At 37.8% G+C, this 22,603-nt stretch overlaps 1 protein-coding gene across 2 annotated transcripts in view; it reads right to left on the minus strand.

The window, feature by feature from the left end:
* The window catches only part of CLTC (clathrin heavy chain), a 75,553-nt gene extending 55,160 nt beyond the window's left edge, over positions 1-20,393 (minus strand). Inside the window, exon 1 of one of the 2 annotated variants that reach the window (XM_053569077.1) lies at positions 19,921-20,393. In XM_053569077.1, the coding sequence (XP_053425052.1) occupies positions 19,921-19,962 (42 nt within the window). In that variant the 5' untranslated portion in view covers positions 19,963-20,393. The remainder of the gene's footprint in view (positions 1-19,920) is intronic. The other variant, XM_053569078.1, reaches the window with a different exon arrangement.
* Positions 20,394-22,603: the final 2,210 nt, after the last annotated feature.

Genomic DNA, 22,603 nt, shown 5'->3' on the forward strand with positions numbered 1-22,603 from the left:
TGTGAATGTTACTTTTTTTGCATTATTGTTATTACTGCTCAATATTTCATTGCAGCAATCTGATTTCTTTTCTGAATGTATTTATCTTTGTTCGTTCTTTACGAAGTTTTTGTTTCTAGTCCTTATCTTAAACATTGTTATTAAATTTTAAGCCTTTTTAATTTTGTGAAGGCAAAAAGTGGAAACCCGATAAACACATGTATATGTATAGAGAAAATTTAAAAAAAATTATCTCTGTAGCTCACTAGCTCAGAAAAAAACATTTTTTTAATCTTTAAAAATAAATAGCAAAATTAAACAGAAGTGGCAAACTATGTCGTATGTTTAAACGTATTTAAAAAGCACACTTAAGTGGTAGCCTTTTACACACTAAATAGGAAACTGCTTCTTCCTAAAGAGTTGTTAAGAAAAAGAATGTCTGCGATTTCAAGAAACATATTCTTATTGGTTAAGTTATATTTGACAGCTAAGTCAAATTTGCTTTCACCTCTTCAAATAAGGTAGGTAAGATAGTTTTCCTTAGTGGCATTATTTCTGAGTACGAATGCCCACCGTACTAAGTAATTCTGCCTATTTTTCTTGTGATATATTCAAAAGAGAACTACACTAAAACATATGAGGTCTAACAATTAAGTTCATGAACTTGCCACTATGAGCATACTAACAATTCAGTAAGGTTTCATAACTTTGGTATATCAGTATTTCAAAGCTGTGTTTGTGTCAACATGTGGCAGTGTCTTGCTAAGTGGAGTTCATTATTATTGTTTTTGTGTGCTGTCTCAACAATGTCAAGGCTTGAAACAGAACAATGAATAAACATTAAATTTTGTGTTAAATTCATGAAGAGTGGAAGTAAAATCAGGGTTAGTCCAAGTTTATGGGGCTAATGCCATAAGAAAACGGCAGTGTACAAAATGGAGAAACTGGCACTGATGAAGAGAGGTCATGGTGGCAAATAACAAGCAGAACTGACAAAAACATTGCAAAAATTTGTTGGATTTTGCTGCAAAATTGTCAGCTGACTGTGAGAAGCATAGCAGACCAAGTAAATATTGATAGAAAAACAAGTTAGGAAAATGTGAACTGAAAAACTTGGCCAACAACTCATGGCTCTTGAATCACGACAATGTACTGGCTCACACGGCATTGTCTGCAAGGGAACTTCAGCCAGTAAACAATTATAGTGGAATACTCTCCCTACTCAACTCATCTGGCCCCCCAATGATTTATTCCTTTACCTGAAGACAAAATATTAAAAGGAAAACATTTTGATGACATTAAGGACACCCAGGGTAATACGATGACAGCTTTGATGGTCATTCCAGAAAAAAAAGAGTTCCAAAATTGCTTTGAAAGGTGGACTAGGCACTGGCATCAGTGCATAGCTTCCCAAGGGGAGTACTTCAAAGTGATAATAGTGATATTCAGCAATGAGGTAAGCAGCACATTTTCTAGGATGAGTTGTGAACTTAATTGTCAGACCTCGTACAGTAATAGGACAATTCACCATCGTCAACCACAATTCTGGTTTAACTGCACCCTTAGTGTAGGACAGCTTAAAAGGGTCACCATACTAGGTTAATTGTCTAGTAGTATTTGTATAAAAGATTTTTAAAATGTGGCATAATATTTTCAAAACAGCACATAACCATAGGTATTCTTAGTTATTAAGGTGTGATGGTATATAAGCTATACCACAGAAAATGAATTATAGACTGTAGAACAAACCACAGATAAATTCAGAGAACATAAAACAGTCTCTCTAAACTTGCACTATTTTCAGAGGACATACAATAATATCCGAACTATAGCCACATTTTTTTATCCACTCAATTGGCAAAACTTTGTGACTGTTGAAGCTGGAGATATTTTATTTTAAGAAATGCCTGGAAATTTCTATAATAAAGGTGGGTTGTTTCTTTTTTTTAACTTAACAGAACATTTATTTTGCTGTTACTACATATATGAATATAGAGTCAATCAACTGGGGTCCATAATAAAGGACTACTTATTTTTTTTAAGTTATCATATGCATACGGTAAAGCAGTCAAACTGTACAAAAGGGTATACTGTAAAGAGATTCTACCCCATCTTTCCAGTAATACCCCTCTCCCCCAATCACAAATATTTTGCATCTCACAGAATCCTGAAGCATATGAAAGCATACATTGCCATGTTCCCCTTTCTACAACACTAATGACAAGATGCACAAAAGCATACAAATTATCAACTGCTTCCTTCTTTTTATAAAAGAGCACATGAAAGATCATTTGGCATACAGATCAGACTTTAGTTTGCAAGTAGCACTATACTTCAGGACTTGACACTTAAACCCAGATTCCAAAAGCTAAGTAAACAGACTATTAATCAGACAACCTAAAACCCAGAGTAACAAGCTACAAATGACTAAAACTAAAGTTTCCTTTTCTCTCTCCTGCACGCCCTCCCCTATCTCCATCTGGATTAACACAGGGGAGGGGGCAATTAAATAGCCTTCTTAGTTTTTGTACACAGAATACAGTATTTCACATTCCCATAAAGAACACAGAAGCTGAACCAGGTAGCTGTGTTTCCTTATCTGAAACATGACAGTATCTATATCTCAGAGTTGTGAAGATTTTATGTGAAGTGCTAAGAACAATGCCTGACATGCTGGAATAGATATTGACTATTAGTACATACAACATATCAGTACTTTAGCTTAAGGTTAGCTTTTTTGCACTTTTATTTGTACTTTTATTTTTACTTTTTTATTTCAAGATACGCTATTCTTAAAACAGGTCACAACACTAAGCTTTTGGCCCATTCTGCCACTGTACAAGCTACAAATGCTTGCTGAGCAGGAGAGGGGTGCTCTTTCATAGCATGTCTGAAAAGTGAATAAAAATCCATATGAAACAAATATTCAAATAGTTGCCATAGGAACACAGATAAGTGTGACCCATCTCCTAATTTTACATATTGCTGCATCAGTGCCAACCCTATAAGACATTTCAAAAGTATTTGCATTTTATTATCTGCTTAATTCAGCTGTCCATAAAGTTGGCTGAAACTCTGGGTGTGAATTTCTTTCAACTACTGATAATAGATTAGTGGTCTCTGGGTGCTTAAGACTCTGAAATGCTTTTGGGGGAGGATAGAAAACAAAATTACATTTTAAAGAGTTCCAATTCTGCTGTTTAATTTGTCTAATGAAAGTTATAGTAATCAGACTCTTCAAAACCATGTGACATGTTCATGCTAAGTAACCCTATTTTAACTGTTGTTTTTAGGGACACTGTAGAACAGTATTGCTAAGGCTTTCTAACTTGGCAAATACATTTCCAACACCTTTGCTTAGGGAGCAAGCTGAGAAAGCTAATGTGAACAGATGGCATAAGGTCAGTATTATCAAAAATTCTCTTTACCCTAAAGAGCTTAAGACTAAGAAATAGAAGGCAAAATGGAAAGCAAGCACATTTCTCAAAGTGCAGAAAAGGTGAAGCCACCTGGTTTGAAGCACCCCCACCACACCAAGCACACATGTACGGACACTACACTTTTTCAAAACTAGTTTCCAAATGTTTCCTAATCTACCCATGCCCCACAATTCCAGGTCATCTTACTTAACTTTTAAGTTCCTCAAATAAAATAAATATCTTAAAGAATGGAAGCCTCTTTTATTTCTGCTCTGTAATATGCCTAACTTAAGAGTCTAGGATCTTCTTACACAAAAAGACAACAGTCCTTTTACTCTGTATATGCCATGAATTACTTTGCAAGACAATTATAGATGAAAAGAGAAATAAGGAAATCCAGGACTAACATTAATATAAATAATAAAATATATAAATAAAAAAATAGAAGTAAAAGCTGTTCCTTATAAAAGCTAACATAATTGGTGAAGGACTAATGGAATTTTTCAAAAATTACTATCTGATAATTATCAATGGGTATTAAAACTAATGGCTGAAATTTCAAGGAGTAACAGATATTTATATAGTCTAAAGCAGGCGTCCTCAAACTTTCTAAACAGGGGGCCAATTCACTGTCCCTCAGACCGCTGGAGGGTCGGACTGTAGTTTAAACAAAAAAACTATGAACAAATTCCTATGCACACTGCACATATCTTATTTTGAAGTAAAAAACAAAACGGGGACAAATACAATTCACACCGCTTCATGTGTACCGCAGGCCGCAGTTTGGGACGCCTGGTCTTAAAGTATCTGCCTATTCTTTCCTTTGTATCAAAAAAAAAAAAAAAAAAAAGAGAGTAGTACAGGGGAGAAACCTGTAAAATACAACCTTTATCAAGGAATCAAGAGTTTCAGTATCACTAGCAATGAGTCAAACTGAGAGCAAATCCTTCCCTAATGTACTAAAAAGAACACATCCCTTCTGTGGTGGTTATATTTGGTAATATATCACTTGTGTGGTATACTACCAAAATTATATAACCTCAAGTTAATCATGATAAATCCAAATTGAGAAACTGTACAAAATATCTGAGTTTCTCTCCTAAAAAAAGAAAATCTGTGTCTTAAAATAAAGTGTGCTCCAGATTAAAGAAACCTAAGAGACAGGAGGATCACTCAATACAACTCATGATCCTGGATTCTTTTTTCGATATGAAGAACATTATTTGACAAAATCTAAATAAGGCCTAAGATAACAACAACAAAGTTAATTTTGTGACTCTGGTTACTGTAGTGTGATTTTAGAAAAGCATTTTATTCTTCTTAGGAAATAGGAAACTTTGTAGTGTAAAGAAGTATGTCTGCAAATTACTTTCAAATAGTTTCAGTATGTACAAAGAAAAAAGGGATAAATCAAATACAGTAAATTGATGGATATGGACAAAGGGTATCTATGGGAATTATTCGCACTGTTTGTATAAATTTGCAAGTATACAGAAATGTTTTGTTTAAAAGCAATTTCAGAGATATAACTGGAAGCAACAATGAGATCTTGCGTGGATCCTGATTTAAACAAACCAAATACATTTCATGGAAATGAGAGAAATCTGAATACGAGCTAGTTTTTAGATATTATGGGGTTCTTAAATATTAAGGGGCTATGATGATAGTCAAAAGAGACCAGTCTGACCAAGCTGGAGTATGTATCACATCATGATAGCCTAAATTTCTTTGAAATGTTTAAACAAAATTTAAAAAGCAAATACAGCAAGGTATTATTAAAAATCTAGATAATAAATACACAATTCTCCCCAGTCTTAAAGCTTAGAAATTTTATTTATTTCTTTTTTTTTTTTGAGACAGAGTCTCACTTTGTCACCCTTGGTAGAGTGCTGTAGCATCATAGCTCACAGCAATCTCCAATTCTTGGGCTCAAGCGATTCTCTTGCCTCAGCCTCCCTAATAGCTGGGACTACAGGCGCCCGCCAGAACACCCGGCTATTTTGTTTGTTTGTTTGTTTAGCGGGCCCACGCCAGGTTCAAACCCACCAGCCCCAGAGCATGTGGCCAGCGCCCTAACCACTGAGCTATGGGTGCCTCCTGGAAATTTTATTTTTAAAAAAGTTTTAGGCCAGGCACAGGGGCTCACACCTGTAATTCTAGCACTCTAGGAGGCCAAAGCAGGTGGATTGCTTGAGCTCAGGAGTTTGAGACCAGTCTGACCAAGAGCAAGACCTGGTCTCTACTTTAAAAAAAAAAAAAAAAAAACCTAGCTGGGCATCGTGACAGGTGCCTGAAGTCCTAGCTACTTAGGAAGCTAAGGCAGGAGGACTGCTTGAGCCCTAGAGTTTGAGGTGGCTGTGAGCTAAGATGACACCATGGCAGCTACCCAAGGTGATGGGAGTGAAAAAAATAGAATTCAATTTCTCAGTCACACTAGTCACACTTCAAGTGCTTAGTATGTGGCTACTGTACTGCGTGGCACAGAACAGAAACATTTCCAGCACTGCACAGTTCTATCTGACAGCACTGTTCTCAGAAGTTTTTCTTAGCAGTTCAACAAAGAGAAAAGAAAATTTTAATGTTACTAACCTTTGGCAAATATCATGAACAATTGGTAAAGAAATACCCATTTTATACACACAGAAATGAGTTAGGAAATAAGTAGAACTTTCAAGGTTTCAGAGTTCATAGGTCTGCAGGAGGCTTAAAAATATACCTACCCCGTTTCCCCGAAAATAAGACAGTGTCTAATTTTAAGGTGTGCTCCCAAAGATGCGCTAGGTCTTATTTTCAGGGAACGCCTTATCTTTCCTGTAAGTAGGCCTTATTTTCGGAGGATGTCTTATTTTCGGGGAAACAGGGTAGAAGATTCAATGCCAGCAAGCAGAATAAGAGCCCAAGGAAAAATTCAGTCTGACCTGTAATACTAGCACTCTGGGAGGCTGAGGCAGGTGGATCGCCTGAGCCCGTGGGTTTGAGACCAGCCTGAGCAAGAATGAGACCCTGACTCTAAAAAATACCATGACGCTGTTGTGGGCACCTATAGTACTAGCTTCTCGGGAGGCTGAGGCAAGAGAATCACTTGAGCCCAAGGGTTTGAGGTTGCTATGAACTATGACACCATGGCACTCTACCAAGGGTGCCAAAGTGAGACTCTGTCTCAAAAACAAACAAACATTCAAGTGGCTGCTAATGCCTAGGGTCAGAAAGAACTAAGAACAGTATTTAGCCAGGTGTGCGGATGTAATAAGATGTAGTTTCTCCAAGAACACGAGAAAAGGGAGAAACAGTGCCAAAATTTCTAAACGTTCATCAATATCTTAAAACATTTCCAAGAAGAGTATACAACTATAAGATGAATTCCCAACTCATAAAACACCAAAGAGATTATATTAAGATAAAAAAATATAGCATATTTTTTTTTAAACTTCAGCATTGCTAGACTCAGAAATCCAAGGTAAATAAATGTTCATTGGTTATTAATGCTTTAAGGTTTTTCTTGCCTTGGTTCTGAAAATATATTTGGTTGAGTTGTAAATATGGCAAAGAAAAAAGGTAAAGACAGTGTCCAACCTTGCTTTTAAGGGGAGTAAGGCATACCCAGGTGCTGCATGAAAGGTTAAACTATTCTAACACACATCAGGCACTGAGTGCACATAAGCATTCAGTATTTTAGTCATTTCTGTCTCTAGTTCTGGGACTATGGTATCATAACATAGACCATTCTAAATAAAACATATTGGTTTGAACACTATGTTACTAATGTTACATATTCAAACCTTACTTGGCCCAATTTGCTTGTTCACATGGTCCCACAGACAAAATGGGAAATAAAACCCTGATACATCAAGGAATCAAGAAACCTAGTGCAGCATCTTAATAATATATATTAGTGATCAGAATATGAAAATATTGTTAAGAGAATCAGGCCATGAAAATACTTTATCCAATAGTATATATTTATTAAGAAGAACAAAAAATGCTAGCATAAGATATATAACCAAATAAAAACACAATATTTTCCAATGCTCAATTCTTTGACTAGCCAAAGATGACTTTCCACTAGCACAAAGGTTCTCTCTCAAATAGTTCATTAAAAAAAGGTACAGTAGAACGTCTGTAAACTGACCACCCAAAGGGCTGTAACAAACTAGTCAACATAAGGAACTAGGCCTACTGTACTGATACGTACGTATGGTGCATGTCTGGTCTATGAAAATGGCATCTTAAGGAAGGGGTCAATGTAGGGAAGTGGTCAACTATGGCAGTTCTACTGTATACAAAGGCAAAAATACAATAAATTGATGAATATGAACAAAAGGTATTTATGGGAATTCTCTGCACAATTATTTGCAATGTGTTTGTGCCTACAAATACCACATGATAAAAGAATAGGTTTGGGGAAAAAAAGTAGTAATAGGTTTACTTCGCACCTACTTATTTCAAACAACAGGTCTCACATCTGATTAGACAGGAATAACTCATTGGAAATTGGCTTCTTTATTATCAGAGGAGTTTGTTTACTAATGAATGACCAGTAAACTTGTAAGGAACTCATTTACCAGCCATATCAGCTAAAAATCAAAATACAAACACATTGAAACTCATGTTTATGACAGCATTACAAAGGAGGTATGTTTCACAATTAGTGCTTGGCTTTACACTTTTCCAGATCCTTTCCCCTTGTTTCCTCTGAACAGTGAAAATGTAAAGGAAGTATGCATGATCTACTGTTTCTCAGATGAAGCTATTCTGTAAGTGGTCTGCATATAGTTTCAGTACCTTTGCTGTAAGAGAACCTTGTGTCTTGATAAGGACTTAGAGGTGTTCCCACTACAAAGTTAAGAGATCATCAATTTTAGAGAGACCTGTCAATACTCAGATACCATTACAGTATCATTAATCTCCCTATACAGGTGTAAGTATGTCCTTGAAGATTTGGTTAACTTCCTATCCCAAGTATTGCACTCAGCATAATTTCATTTAAAAGCTCCTAAACATCCTCTACCTTCTTTTTCAATCACAGTGGAAAAAAATGCTGACAGCCACCACTTTACTGGGCCCTTCCTGGAAACTAGCAGAATGTCTAATAAAAACTGCAGTTGCTGTATTCCACAGGAAATGAAAAAAAATGCTGAGAATGCAGCATTCCTTTAGTTCTTCCACCAACAGGATACCAGCTATTGTTTTCTGTAGGCTCCACAGATTTCAAGCAACAAATAAAAATGCTTTAACACCTGCTGACCCCATACGTAAACATATAGATTTTTTTCTACTCCCTGTTAGTCTTTGACAGAATCGCTATGTCTTAGAATTTTTGACTCTGGTCACTAACTCCAAATTGTAAGCAATATATATTCAGGAAGAAACCAGTCAGGGCCAGAGACTGCAAGACTAGTGGCTTGGTAAACTAAACTACCAAGAGACTAAAAGAATTTATCCTACTTGTAACCAACTGCTAATGTGAAAATTTAAAAACTTTAAATTTCACCCATTCTTTAAAAATAATCCAGTAATTAGATGAATTATGAGATCCATTAGGTCAAATCTGAACAAGTTGCAGGAGAATATAGAAAAGTTTTTATGTACCAATCTTGGAAAGGCATATGACTTTCAAGATTATTTCCTTTCCTGTATAAATGTCATTTGGCAGTACAACTATTTGGAGGGTGGGGACAGAGGAAAGAGAGTATATCCAGACTTGCCTTTCAAAGAATCAGAAAAGAGCTTACTTGGAGGTAAGCCTCAAAGATTATAATAGTGCTAACTTAACATAAAAACCATCACAGAATGATGAATATCTGAGCAGACACCAAGGGCTTAGTTTCCTAGTATGAACGAATAAAACATCTGGTCAGTTTCCTTACCATTAAAACTAGAAAGGCCCTAAAAGAAACTTCATTTTATGACACACCTTCCCTATAACCTCACAAATGCATATTGAAGTGGCAGTCTAGTGTTAACATTGATTCAGTTCAACCTCATCACTATTGTACATAATCATTTACTTCTCTAGTCTACTAAGAGACCTTCCAGGAAATTATACATCATGCTCTATCACTAATTTTTCTAATTAGGTCAATCATTTAAAGCATGGTCAGCTACCAGGCACTACAAGTTATAATACTAGAATCATTTTTTTAAACAATTAAGTCACTGGACTATTTTCCTGTTAATATAAATACTGCAAATATCATTTTCAAATGAGTGAATAAAATTAACAATCAGCATGAGGAGTTACAGGTTATCTCAAAATCATTTAATATTAAATTGAAGGAGTTCAAATTACAATAATTAAAATGACTGCTCAGTTAACACCTATTGAGCATCTAGTACTTGGCAACATCAATTCAATTATTTTAAGTACAATGTTTTGTATAAAATTACCTCCTTTGTTTACTTTGTGTTAGACTATAACCTTGTCATTACTACTGAGCAAACAACCAACAAAAAAATAGGTTTTAGTCTCAAGGGACGCTTAAATTGTAGCTCATGTCCTCTAAAAAGAGAGAGAACTCTTTCCATCTCAAAAATTACAGACATTGCTGTATTACTTGGAGTGCTAGAAAACTAAGATTTACTTTGAGACCACCTTGAGCAAGAATGTGAACCTGTCTCTACTAAAAATAGAAAAACTAGCCATGAGTTGTGGCAGGCGCCTATAGTCCCAGCTTCTAGGGAGGCTGAGACAAGGGGATCACTTAAGCCCAAGAGTTTAAGGTTGCTGTGAACTACGATGCCACAGCTCTCTACCCAGGGTAACAGAGTAAGACTCTCTCCAACAACAATTTAAAAAAAAAAACCCAAACAACCCTTAAGATTACCTTGACTTCTTTGGTCAGAGACAGCGTGTGCACTGGATGGTTTTTTGTTTTCTTTTAATTCATGATACTAAAACTTCCTCAGGCCTGTTCCAAACATCAAATCTTTTTAATCTTGTTTCTATCATATTAGGAAAGCTTTCTTCCATTATCTGAAAAGAGCTTCCACTCTAGTTATTTTGGTTTCTATAATTTGTAATCTATTCTATCACACATACCATTTTAATTCTGGATTTACTTCTGAATTCAAAAGTGTTTTTTAAAAATCTTCAAGTTACTGTCACTTCATGTTGCTGGTTCATTCCACAGACACAATTCTGCTCTTAATTGCCTTCAGTGCCAATTGTTTATTCTATAGAGTTTCTGTTATTACAATGCATTATCTCCATGGGTCTTTCTGTTCCTTTTATATCAACTTTTTCTGCATGTCACAGATGATGCCAACAGTTCTCTAAAGTTTTCTTCTGATTCCAGAAGAAAAAAAAATTAAGTATTTCTTCAGGCCTCTCCCCAGCTTTCTAGTTTCCCAGAAGCAGTGTATTTAAACAATTACTAAGGAGCTACCATGTGCTAGACATTACGCTAATGCACAGAGAACTCTATAGTAAATGAGACAGTCCTTTCCACTGTGTTATAGGTACACAGTAATTACAATAGTGCCATGAAGGCTCGGCACCTCTAGCTCAGTGGCTAGGGCATCAGCCACACACACTGGAGCTGGCAGGTTCAAATCCAGCCCAGGCCCGCCAAACAACGACAACTACAACCAAAAAACAGCCCGGTGTTGTGGCAGGCGCCTGTAGTCCCAGCTACTCGGGAGGCTGAGGCAGGAGAATCGCCTAAACCCAAGAGTTTGAGGTTGCTGTGAGCTGTGACTCCAAAGCACTCTACCGAGGACAATAAAGTAAGACTGTCTCAAAAAAAAAAAAAAAGGAAACTTATTCCTGAAGGAAATTTATAGAAAAAAAGGAACCTGCCTTAAATATTTCCATATAGCTGAATACAGAATATTACAGAGAGTGGGGAAAGATAGGAGCTTTGCAAAAGATGTTTTCCCAATTTTTTTCTTCATTATTCATCTTTAAATGAGATCTACTCCAAGTCAGTTGTTTTACCAAGCACAGCATATACAGATCACGTGGCTTCACTCTGTCCCCTTTGGTGCTTTTTTAAGCTACATTCTCAGATGAGCAGCTGGTCAGAAATAAATAAGAGCAATTCTCAATCCAATTCCCATTTTTCATCTTCTATGTATGATTCCCTGAGTTTCAACTAAGGGTTTTCCAAAACTATAATCTCGGCTCAGCACCTATACCTCAAGCAGCTAAGGCACCGGCCATACACACCAGAGCTGGCAGATTCGAATCCAGCCCGGGCCTGACAAACAGCAATGACAATTACAACCAATAAATGGCTGGGTGTTGTGGTGGGTGCTTGTAGTCCCAGCTACTTGGGAGGCTGAGGCAAGAGAATCACTTAAGCCCAGGAGTTGGAGGTTGCTGTGAGCTGTGATGCCATAGCACTCTACCCAGGGCAACAGCTTGAGGCTCTGTCTCCAAAGGGAAAAAAAAAAAAAAACCACCCCAACTATAATCTCTAGGACATCTAGTGTATATTATTATGAGAGTTCTTTCCTTCTCTACTCCAGAAATGGACTGGATATAGAAAATGCAAACTAGGAAAGAGTCTGGTGTTAACTCCAAGACCTTGGCTTCTGTAACTGGGTAGATGAGTTCTGTCTTCTAGCATGACATATAAGTTCAACTCAAGTGGACAAAGGAAGACTCTCTGAGAGTACAGAGGAAGAACTACTATCTGAATTTAAGGGCTAAGTATAATGCTATGAACACAAACATAATTTAACTTTAAAATTGTTCAGGAAGTATTATTTCTTTCTTTTTTTTTAGACAGAGCCTCAAGCTGTCTGTCGCCCTGGGTAAAGTCCTATGGCATCACAGCTCACAGCAACCTCCAACTCCTGGGCTTAAGTGATTCTCTTGCCTCAGCCTCCCTAGTAGCTGGGACTACAGGCACCTGCTACAGCGCCTGGCTATTTTTTTGGTTGTAGTTGTCACTGTTGTTTGGCAGGCCTGGGCTGGATTCGAACTCGCCAGCTCTGGTGCATGTGGCTGGCGCCTTAGCTGCTTGAGCTACAGGCGTGGAGCCAGGAAATACTATTTCAATTCAGTGAATGAGGAACTTGAGACACGCTGAAAACCTGAAATCATCAAATAAAGCCCATATTAAACATTAAGATATTTTCCAGAAAAGCACATTTTAGAGTTTAAAAAAAAAAAAAAATATATATATATATATATACACGTGGTTTTAAAGGACCTGGTTCCTATTCTATCAGCAATAACCTTTAAGGGCGGTGCCTGTGGCTCCGTGGGTAAAGCACTGGCCCCATATACCAAGGGTGGCAGGTTCAAACTCCCCCTGGCCAAACTGCAACAAAAAAAATAGCTGAGTGTCGTGGCAGGTGCCTGTAGTCCCAGCTGCTCTGGAGGCTGAGGCAAGAGAATCACCTAAGTCCAGGAGTTGGAAGTTGCTGTGAGCTGTGACACCACAGTACTCTACCGAGGGCAATAAAGTGAAACTGTCTCTACCAAAAAAAAGAAGAAAGAAATAACCTTTAAAACCTGCTTTACTTTAGAACTTATAGAAAATCCTTATTTACTTAATGATTCAGAACAGGAAGTACTAACATTGCTGACAGTTCTGCCTTCAAAGCAAAACTCCACAAGTTTTAACCATTTTCCCTTTTACCATTATGCTACTCAAAATAAGCAAGCATATTCTACTCAACCTTCCTTTTCTACCCACTTTAAACACAACTGTCTACCTCTAGCTTCAAGTTTATTAGTATAAACACAAAACACTAATTTATAGTAAAATACAAAGTAAAAGTTCCCTCCATTCATTAGAGATTTCAGACTGAGATACACTCACTCTTGTTATTAAGGAGAAGTCCATAAAAAAGTTTGAGAAGTTCAGCCTTATCAGAGGGATGTAGATAATCCTGATTACAAGTTAACCTGATCTCAATCATTCTGCACAATTTCCAATGGGAACCTGGACAAAGCCCTTTAGAAAGCTATCATTTAATCCTTCAAGCATAGAAAATTAGATGTTGCTTCACTGGTTTCTACTTTTCTCATAATATTTAAAAATGCCCTAAAACCAAACTTGAATACTAGAATCAAAGAACATCACAGCACAGATACAAATAATTGTGGTATATTTTGCAATACTAATTAAACAGAACATTTACCAAATTAGGTAAAGGTGTCAAAATGAAAGAACAAGTTTTTAATGTCTAACTACCCACACTAGTTGTGTGACTCTACAAGCTACCTGCTGTGGACTTCGTTTTTCCCATCTGTAAAGTAAGGATAACCCTACCTAGCTGAAGGGATTCTCTTGCCAATTAAATGAGATAATGGATGTGAATATTTAACAGAATTCTTGGCATACAGTAGGTGATCAAACAGATATACATGGTCAATGTATTTTGATTTTATAGATTAGATTTCAGGACTATTAAGATTTGATGAATAGTTCTTCCCTTGAAAGTAGGGAAAAATACCTTAAATTATGTCTTCTATAACACAAAAGAAGAAACACAAAATACAAATCTGATAGATGGGTTTTGCATAATACTTTCAGATCCAAGCTTTTCAGCTATTTCTTTTTTTTCTTGTAGAGACAGAGTCTCACTGTACCGTCCTCGGGTTGAGTGCCATGACTTCACAGGGCTCACAGCAACCTCTTAACTCTTGGGCTTACGCGATTCTCTTGCCTCAGCCTCCCAAGCAGCTGGGACTACAGGCGCCCGCCACAACACCTGGCTATTTTTTGTTGCAGTTTGGCTGGGGCTGGGTTTCAACCCACCACTCTGGGCATATGGGGTCGGCGCCCTACTCACTGAGCCACAGGCACCGCCCGACTTTACAGCTATTTCTTGAGTTAAGAGCATTAGCCTCAGGCACTTGACCAAGGAGAGGAAACAGATACCCAGAGCTGTAAACTTTGTTACAGCTCACAAGACAGGTTGAGTTTACCAAACAGCTTTAGCAGGGCACATATACAAATGAATTCAGAAAAAACAGCCTCATTCTAATATAAAGGACTAAAATATCAGGTATAAACTTTTCTTTTTTAAAAATTTATTATTAAATCATAGCTGCGTACACTAATGCAATCATGGGGCACCATACACTGGTTTTATGTAGCATTTGACATATATTTTCATCACACTGGTTAACATAGCCTGCCTGGCATTTTCTTAGTTACAGTGTTAAGACATTTATAGTCTACATTTAGTAAGTTTCACATGTACCATTGTAAGATGCACCTGAAGTTATTTTCCATCTAAGTTTCACTTCAACCCTTCCACCTTAAAAGAGCACATATAAGAATAATAAAGACCTGACTTGGCATTCCACATGGATATTTTATTAGATATGATTCATCAGGTTTCTCTAATATGTCTGATCAAAGAAAACTAATTAAAAATATACCAATGACACACAATGAGAGTTCATAGGGTATAATGAAAAGTTAATTAAAATTTTCTTTTCGGGAGCAGTTTCAGAGCAACGACTCACACCAGTAATCCCAGCACTCTGGGAGGCTGAGGTGAAAGGACTGTTTGAGCTTGAGCTTTGGAGTTCAAGACCAGCCTGAGCAAGAGTAATATCCCTTCTCCTCCCTGCTAAAAATAGAAAAATTAGCCTGGCATTGTGGCAAGTGCCTGTAGTCCCAGCTACTTAGGAAGTTGAGGCAGGAGCATCACTTGAACACAGGAGTCTAAAGGTGCTGCTATGAGTTAGGCTGACAACAGGGCACTCTAGCCTGGGGCAACAGAGTGAGACTTTCTCTCAAATTAAAAAAAAAAAAAAAAGTTCTGCATAATATCTAATGTTCAAATACCTAAAAGATACAAAGTCAAGTAGACACCACCATGACTGGAACAGTATATGGACAGCCTTTGCCAACTAATCAATGCAAACAAGAATGCAAGGTACAGTCCATTATGTTTACCACTTTGTCCCTGGAGTCTAATAGTTCTTGACATGTAGTAAGTACTTAAATCTTTGGTGAATGTGCTATTCCCAAATATTTATAAAAAATCTAAGTCAGCGAATGAATAATGGGTCACTGGTTGAGATACCTGAATAAAATACACTAGACAAAAACTATATAGCTAACAATTAATGGTCCTAAGTTGCATTGTTACCAAGTACTTTCACATACAAGATCTCAGACCTTCATACTAACTTTATAAAGCAGTATGCCTGAACAGAGAAAAAAAAAAAAACATATAGGCTACTATGTTGTCCAATATAGAAGTCACAACAGAATTTTGAGCACTTGAAATGCAGTTACTAATTAAAATTAAATAACTGATAATTGATTCAGTTATTGGAAAACTTATGTTTAGAATCACTGAAATATGAAATCTGCTTTTTTGGTTATAAATTTTTTGAACTTTAAATAAAGATCATGCATTTCCAATAAAAATGGGGTCTGAATTGATTATGTGCTCTAAGCCTAAAATACACACCATATTTGGAAAATTAATACACAAAAATGCAAACTATCTCAGTAAATTTTATACTGTCTACATACTAAAATATTTCAGGAACAGTTAAATAAAATATATTAAAATTAATATCATTTGTTTACCTTTAACATAGCCATATTTTTTTCCTATTGGATAGCATGGGTCTCAACAACCCCTAAAACCTATGCTCTGTCCACTATACCACATTAATCACCTTTTAAAAACTAGAAGTCACCCTTCAGGGGCTAAGTCCAACTGAAAAAACATTAGGATACTATACAGCTTCTCTTAAGGACAATTACTCCATTTCTTTGAAATATTTTGTATCAGAAGACTAATACGAGGACCATTTTGATCCTGTTCCCAATACTTTTTCTATCTGTTCTTCATTTAAGAAAGGTACCTGGGAGAATGAGTGAAGATCTAAAAGCACCGAGCCACATTCACAAAACATGACTTTGGATCTCAAGAAATCTGCTGCTAGTCATCCTTCATCACCATCACCTTCCAAAAGAGACAGTACTTAACTAAAACTTTTGAATAATGAATGTTGTAATTTTTAGCTAACAAAATGTTCTAACACATAAATGATTTATCTGAGTGTACAGATTTTCAATCTTACAAAGCACATCAGTATGGCCTATAATTATACAGTCCACTGTTATAGTCAACTACCACATATGGCTATTTACCTTTGAATTAATTAAAAGGAAATAAATGCAAGAATTAGTTCCTCAGTCATCTAAGCCACACTGCAAAGGCTTAATACCCCTATGTAAGTAACAGACTCCACATACTGTTCCAATCATGGTGGTGTCTACTTTACTTTCCATCATTGAAGAAAGTTCTATAGGGCAATAACTCCAAAGAGCAAAAGCCACATTAATAAAACATATAGAAAAAAACAGCTTATTAATACTATATAGGGTTACATACAAGCATTGAAAAATAATTCTGCCAAGGTAAGGACTCAAAAAGGCCTTTTAAAACCAAGATATACATTCCAGTTATGGTTAGAAACCACTGTTCCAAGAGCAAACTATCGAAGTTCCTGACATTGTTGTGTGTCACTGCACGTTAAAATGACTGTGGTTCTATAAACACACTACTCTGCGTCTTACAGCAAAATGAAAGCATTTACACTAAAATTAAACACAGTTCTTTAAGCTAAGTTGGCCACTAAGAAAATCCTGAAGAATATGATGTATCTTGAACTGGGAAGCTATTCCCAGGCTAGACAGCAGCTTAATTCCAGGCAGTATCTTATACAAACAGTACAGCTGAGCACAGAATATATCCCAGTAGTATTCAGCACTGCTTTTTCTTTGCAAACCAAAATAATCATAGCAAGAAACTACCATTCAACTCAACAGTACATTCCCTGCTGGAATTTACAGATCAAAGGGTAGGGAGATTTTTAATTTAAGACCCAAAGAACCCAGGAATATAATGCAATGTGTTAATTGCCATACAAATACTTAATGCACAAAAAAAACTGAGAATTACAGGCAACATTTTATATGTAGCCTAAGATTTTTTTTTCAGAATTGCCAACTCTATATGTTGCTCAAACAGGTACTCATTTGCTGACTGCTATTAGTCTAAACATCCTAAAAAAGAAAAAAACCTTCATAACTTAAATATTAACATTAATTTGCTGGAATTCCAACCCTGAAGACAGAGCCTTCAGTTGCCAATGCTGTCATGGGATAGAAAAATAAACTCATTTACAGTTCATGTTTTGAAGTTTCACAAGCTAACTCTATACTCATACTCAAGTTCCTCATTCCTTCTTCCCCCCCCAACCCCCCGCCCCCATCGGGGTGTTTCAGAAAATTTTCTGCTACTTAGCAAACTGGCAGAGGCTCAGAAGTCAAAGACCCAAGATGCCATTAAAAAAAAAAAAAATCCTTATTACTTTAAAAAAGGGAGGAGATAAAAATGTGAAGCCAAAAGATATTCTGGAAGAGCCTGGGGATTGGGGTTCTTTGGGCAACTGATTATTACCAACTAGTCATACCAGCTAAGCTTAAGTTTAGAAATGATACAGCACTCCAAAACCAGAGGAATAAATTTTTCAAGTATATATGCAAAGTTGCTTTATACCCAAAATCTTCAAATCATCTGAGAAGGAATAGCTTCATTCACATATTGAAAGAAACTCTGAACTACTGAGAAATCAGAACTGTATAAAAATCTGTCTTCAGTAAGTGAAAGGCTGGATTCCAATCTTTGGGATCACTGACCATCAAACAATTCTTGTCTCTTTAATAGAAATAAAAAAAGCTATTCCTCAAACCATCACTGATGAATAAGTAAAATTTACTAGTGGGCTACACATCTATCATGTAGAATAAACAGCAGCTGTACATACTTTCTTGTGTATGGTTTACAAACATTTGTCTGCGGGAAGATATTTCAGATTCATTTTATGTGAGGCCAAGCCCATGTTTTTCCCTGTACACTCAAAAACAATACCTTCCTAATGCTCCACATTCTTTTGCCACCCCACTTTAACAGAAATATAACCACAGCAATTAAACTCAGATTGATCATAAAATAACTTCTGAATATGCATTCTGTCACTTAACTTTTTAACCTTTTGTAAATTAGTGCTTTTACTGCCAAGGTGTATTTCATTACTTCAGATGAATTACTTGATAACCATAAATGAACTGAAGAAACTGCATTACTTAACTAATTTTGTGGGTAAAGATGTGTTACTCTTTACTTTTAAGCCTTAAAGAATTCCTTGCTAGTGCAAGCAAATGTGACAATACCCGCAAAGAAATAAGAAATGTTGCTCATAGTCTGATTATTAAACGCTTTCATTAACAAGAATCCTTTATGTATGTTAAACCAAAGAAAAGAATGTAAAAGAAATTGCCATCAATGGTAAAGAGTCTAACAGATCACTAATATTCGTGTCATGTCATACCAATATGATAATGAACCCTTTAGTAAATTGAGCTGAGGCAAGCTTCTTCAAGGGGATATTTGAAAAGAAAGAAAATTAATATCAATAGATTATTTTAGCTAAATTAAAAACCAGGATTGATGAACCAGGAAAATTAAAAACTCTGAAGAGGCTTAATTCAGCGAAGCCTTCCAATGGTCACCTGCCTAGACTGGTCATTGGCATATTGCCAGAAAAGACAACAATATGTTGTTGCTACAGGATAAGGAACTGCAGGAAGATCTCTAGAACCTGAAGGAAAGCTAGTTACAGACCAAATAACCCTGCAATCTCAGAGCAGGTGTGCTCTATCTATCCTAAGGGCTCAGTTCAATTCCTTGCAATCCTGAGCAGAGTAATCACGTCAATCCCACAACTATCTGCTAGACGCCAGAGACCCCAAGATAACCTCTGGATAACTCTTTCCTACCTTCTAGAATTAAAGGGGAGATAGGGTTAAGAGGCACATCACCCCCAGAGAAATCAAAGGGAAAAAAAAAAACGAGTTACCCCTAGGGGCCTTGACCCCACGCACCGTGAGGTTGACATCGCCCTAAGAAATGCGTCCCCCAGTCTACCTTTTTTTCAGTTCCTTCGGTGACCTTCTGTCTCTATTGCCTCGGGGAAGGCCAGAGACAAGCTACAGCTGATTCCCCCTACCTCCGGGGAAGGTGCCTTTCTCAGTAGAGAGCAGCAAAAGGAAGAAAAAAGGTTGCTCCTCCCCCAACCCACCCGCCCCACAGCCCCTGAGCACAGACACCATAGGGGAAAAAGAGGAGCAGTGGAAGGTGACAGCCCTGCACTGGTCCAGGGGGTGATGAGAAACCTTATTTAGAGAAAAACACATAAGAATCCTCCCTCCTCACCCCATCCAAATGAATGAAGTGAATAAAATGCGGCGGGGAGAGTTAGTACACCAAATTCTGGCCATCCAGGAAGCAAGATAGGCCTTCGAACCCAGGCCTGGCCTCACAGTCCTTTACACTCAGACTCTCGGCCTTTCCATATTCAACCCTATAAGGTTTCTAAGATAACTGCCCCTCCTCCATTTATCCCAAACACCGATATATACCCCCCAACACCCACCCCAGTTTCTATTCTGCTCGGGCCCACACTCCAGCTTCTTCTATCCTTACACCCTCTCCACAGCCCTCACCAGCCCGCGTCCGTCCGCACCTGGAGATGCTCCTGAAAACGAATTGGCAGAATCTGGGCCATGGCGCTGTCGGGGGGGGGTATGGTCTCCTCCTGTCACTGGGGCTGTGGGGCAATAGCTGCCCGAACTCTCTAAGAGAGAGGAGGAGGAGGGGAGGGGAGGGGGGCTAGGCTCAGCAGTATATTCTCTGGGGACGCAGGAAACTGGCGGGCGGACGAAAGAGCTCGGTTCGGGGGCGGAGGCTCCAGGGGCCGGGAGAGCCGCAATGGCGGAACCGGGCGCAGCGCAGACTCCGGAAACGGCTGAGCCCTGCGGAAGGATTCCGGCGACAGAACTCCGCCCAGTCGTCTCACCCCCCTCCCGCTTATGTACCCCTCCACGGAGCGTCGCGGCGCGGCCGGGCGCAGTGCGCCGCAGCCTCGCTTACAGATGCGGCGCTAGGAAAAATAGAGGAACTGGAGGGACTACTTTTTCAGACCCGTCACTTTTTCCAGTCTCTAGCTTTTTCCTCCCTTCCCCCTTCTTTTTTTTTTTGCATTTTGCCACATCATGCGACTCGGGGCGACCGACGTCATTTCCGTAGGCGCTTTAGGTCCCACCCACGTACTTCCAGGTGCACGTGATGCTCCTAGGGAAAGGTTGGCTGAAAGCTGCTGGAATGGAGAGCTAGTTCCAAGGAAATGCGGCGTCTCCTGGGACTGAGATGACTATTGGGCACCTCGAGGCAAAACGGGTGCTGTTTCCTTCCCTTGCGGCACGTTTTTGGACTGAGCCCCTTACAAAAAGGACGTGGCGTGGGTGAGGGGCCAGCCTCCCGCCCTCTCCGTGACTCAGGGAAATGGCCCCGCTGCAGAGCGCTCCCTTGGCAGCGGGCTGCAGCACTCCTCCCCCGCCTAGTTTCATATAGTGGGTGGTTTCTTATATCCCTTAGAGGGGGGTAATGAAATGAGTTGAAAATCCTCCCTGCCCTTACACACGCCCTTCTGACGGTTAGAAAACCTGATGCGCGGATTCTAAATAGAACTAGCATTCTCTCTGGGTGTTGATAGGAAATTAACTCAAAGGACAGTGAAGGCCAAAGTATTTCAAGCTGGCCTTATACCATACCTTTTCTTAACGTTTCTGCAGACATGTATCGGCCTAGTTTAGTTACCTGATGAAAAATTTGACTATCATAACGTTAAATGATTAGACCAAAATTGTAGTAGGGTTTTTTTTTTAGCCATATCAAATTTATGAGTCTCAAATATTTACGTAAAGATGGTTGGCAAAACATGAAGGCTCTTAGAGGAAAGCGAATAACCGTGTATTTCAGTGGGACCACCTCAACATTGCCTGTAGCTGACACTAGAGCGCTTCAAAGTTGGAGCATCGTTGTCTTTTACAGCATAAAGGTATCTATGGCATTCATCATTGATTAAAAGCCTTCCCACTACTTTCTTGCTACAGTATAAGCTGTAATAATGTTTCATAATAGCACTAATAAAAAAGGGAAGAATTTAGTTCTGTGCCTTTCATCTTTATTAGTAGTACAACCCCTTCCCCCCCGCAAAGATCTCAAGGAAAAAAACTCAACTCCGCGATAATTATTTTTAGTGCCCTTTTAAGTTAAAGAATACAAAGCCCTGATGGGTATATAATAATTTTGTGTGTTAAGCAGTTTTGCTTACACTGAGGATTCTGCTTAATCATTCTACTTGCTTTTAGTGTTTTTCCCAAAATATTTACCATGAGGATGAGAGGATCTGGCAGGAAAGGGCAGAGACTACTGTGCAAAGAAAAGCCTTGTCACCATGTTCGAAGAGTGAATATTTATGCTTCAAAATTTCATCTTCAAGTATTTGTTAGGCCAAGTATTTGAACCTTTGGGTTCTGCAACATTTGAAATGACCTTTCTAATTACGTCTAATAGTAGCTGCTTTAAAGCCTTTTTAGAAATAGACAAATTGTAAGTTAAAATTTTAAGGGAGTTACTGTTTTCTTACAGTAATACGTTAATCAAGTTAGATTTTCAGCTAAAGAAATTAATGTACACAGCTATGATTTAATAAAAAAAAAGAAACATTTTCAGCTTTATCAAGAATGGGCTACCAAAATTTATTAGTAAGTATCTTCCTTTTTCATATAGACCCTGTAACTTTAAGTACATTTAGAATTCCCAAAGCAAATGATTTTTAATTTAGCTATTTGGCATGCAATACTTAACCAAAAAGTGCACTGAGGTTCTGTCACAGTGACTGCTGTGTCATCACACATAGAAATCTAATGAATATGTTGTTCTAAAGAATCATTTAGGGAGAAGAAAAATAAATTATGTTATTGTGGATCATTGTGAATACTGACCCTTCAAATTAATTTTTCAAGAGAAAAAAAGTCCAGATTAACATATAACAAGCCCCCAAACCCACCTATGCCTTTCTAAAGATTAGTAATTTGGGTGGGGTAATAGGGATTTATTTTTGCGGGAGTATGCTGCTTTTGGTAATGGTGGAGAGGCAGGAGAAAGGTTGTCAAATCCCTAATTTAGAAACTCCAAAGTGGTTTAGAAACCCTTAAAGGCGCAAGCCCTGTTAAATTACCTAAGGATACCTGAATTGCATTGTTTTTGAGTATTACCTTAAGTTACAGGAAAGGATAACCCAGAAGCCAAATCCTGCATCCCAGAATGCTTTTTCTCTTAATAATCTAAAAAATCTATAATCA

This window comes from Nycticebus coucang, chromosome 18 (assembly GCF_027406575.1).
Source record: "Nycticebus coucang isolate mNycCou1 chromosome 18, mNycCou1.pri, whole genome shotgun sequence".
Classification (NCBI taxonomy): domain Eukaryota; kingdom Metazoa; phylum Chordata; class Mammalia; order Primates; family Lorisidae; genus Nycticebus; species Nycticebus coucang.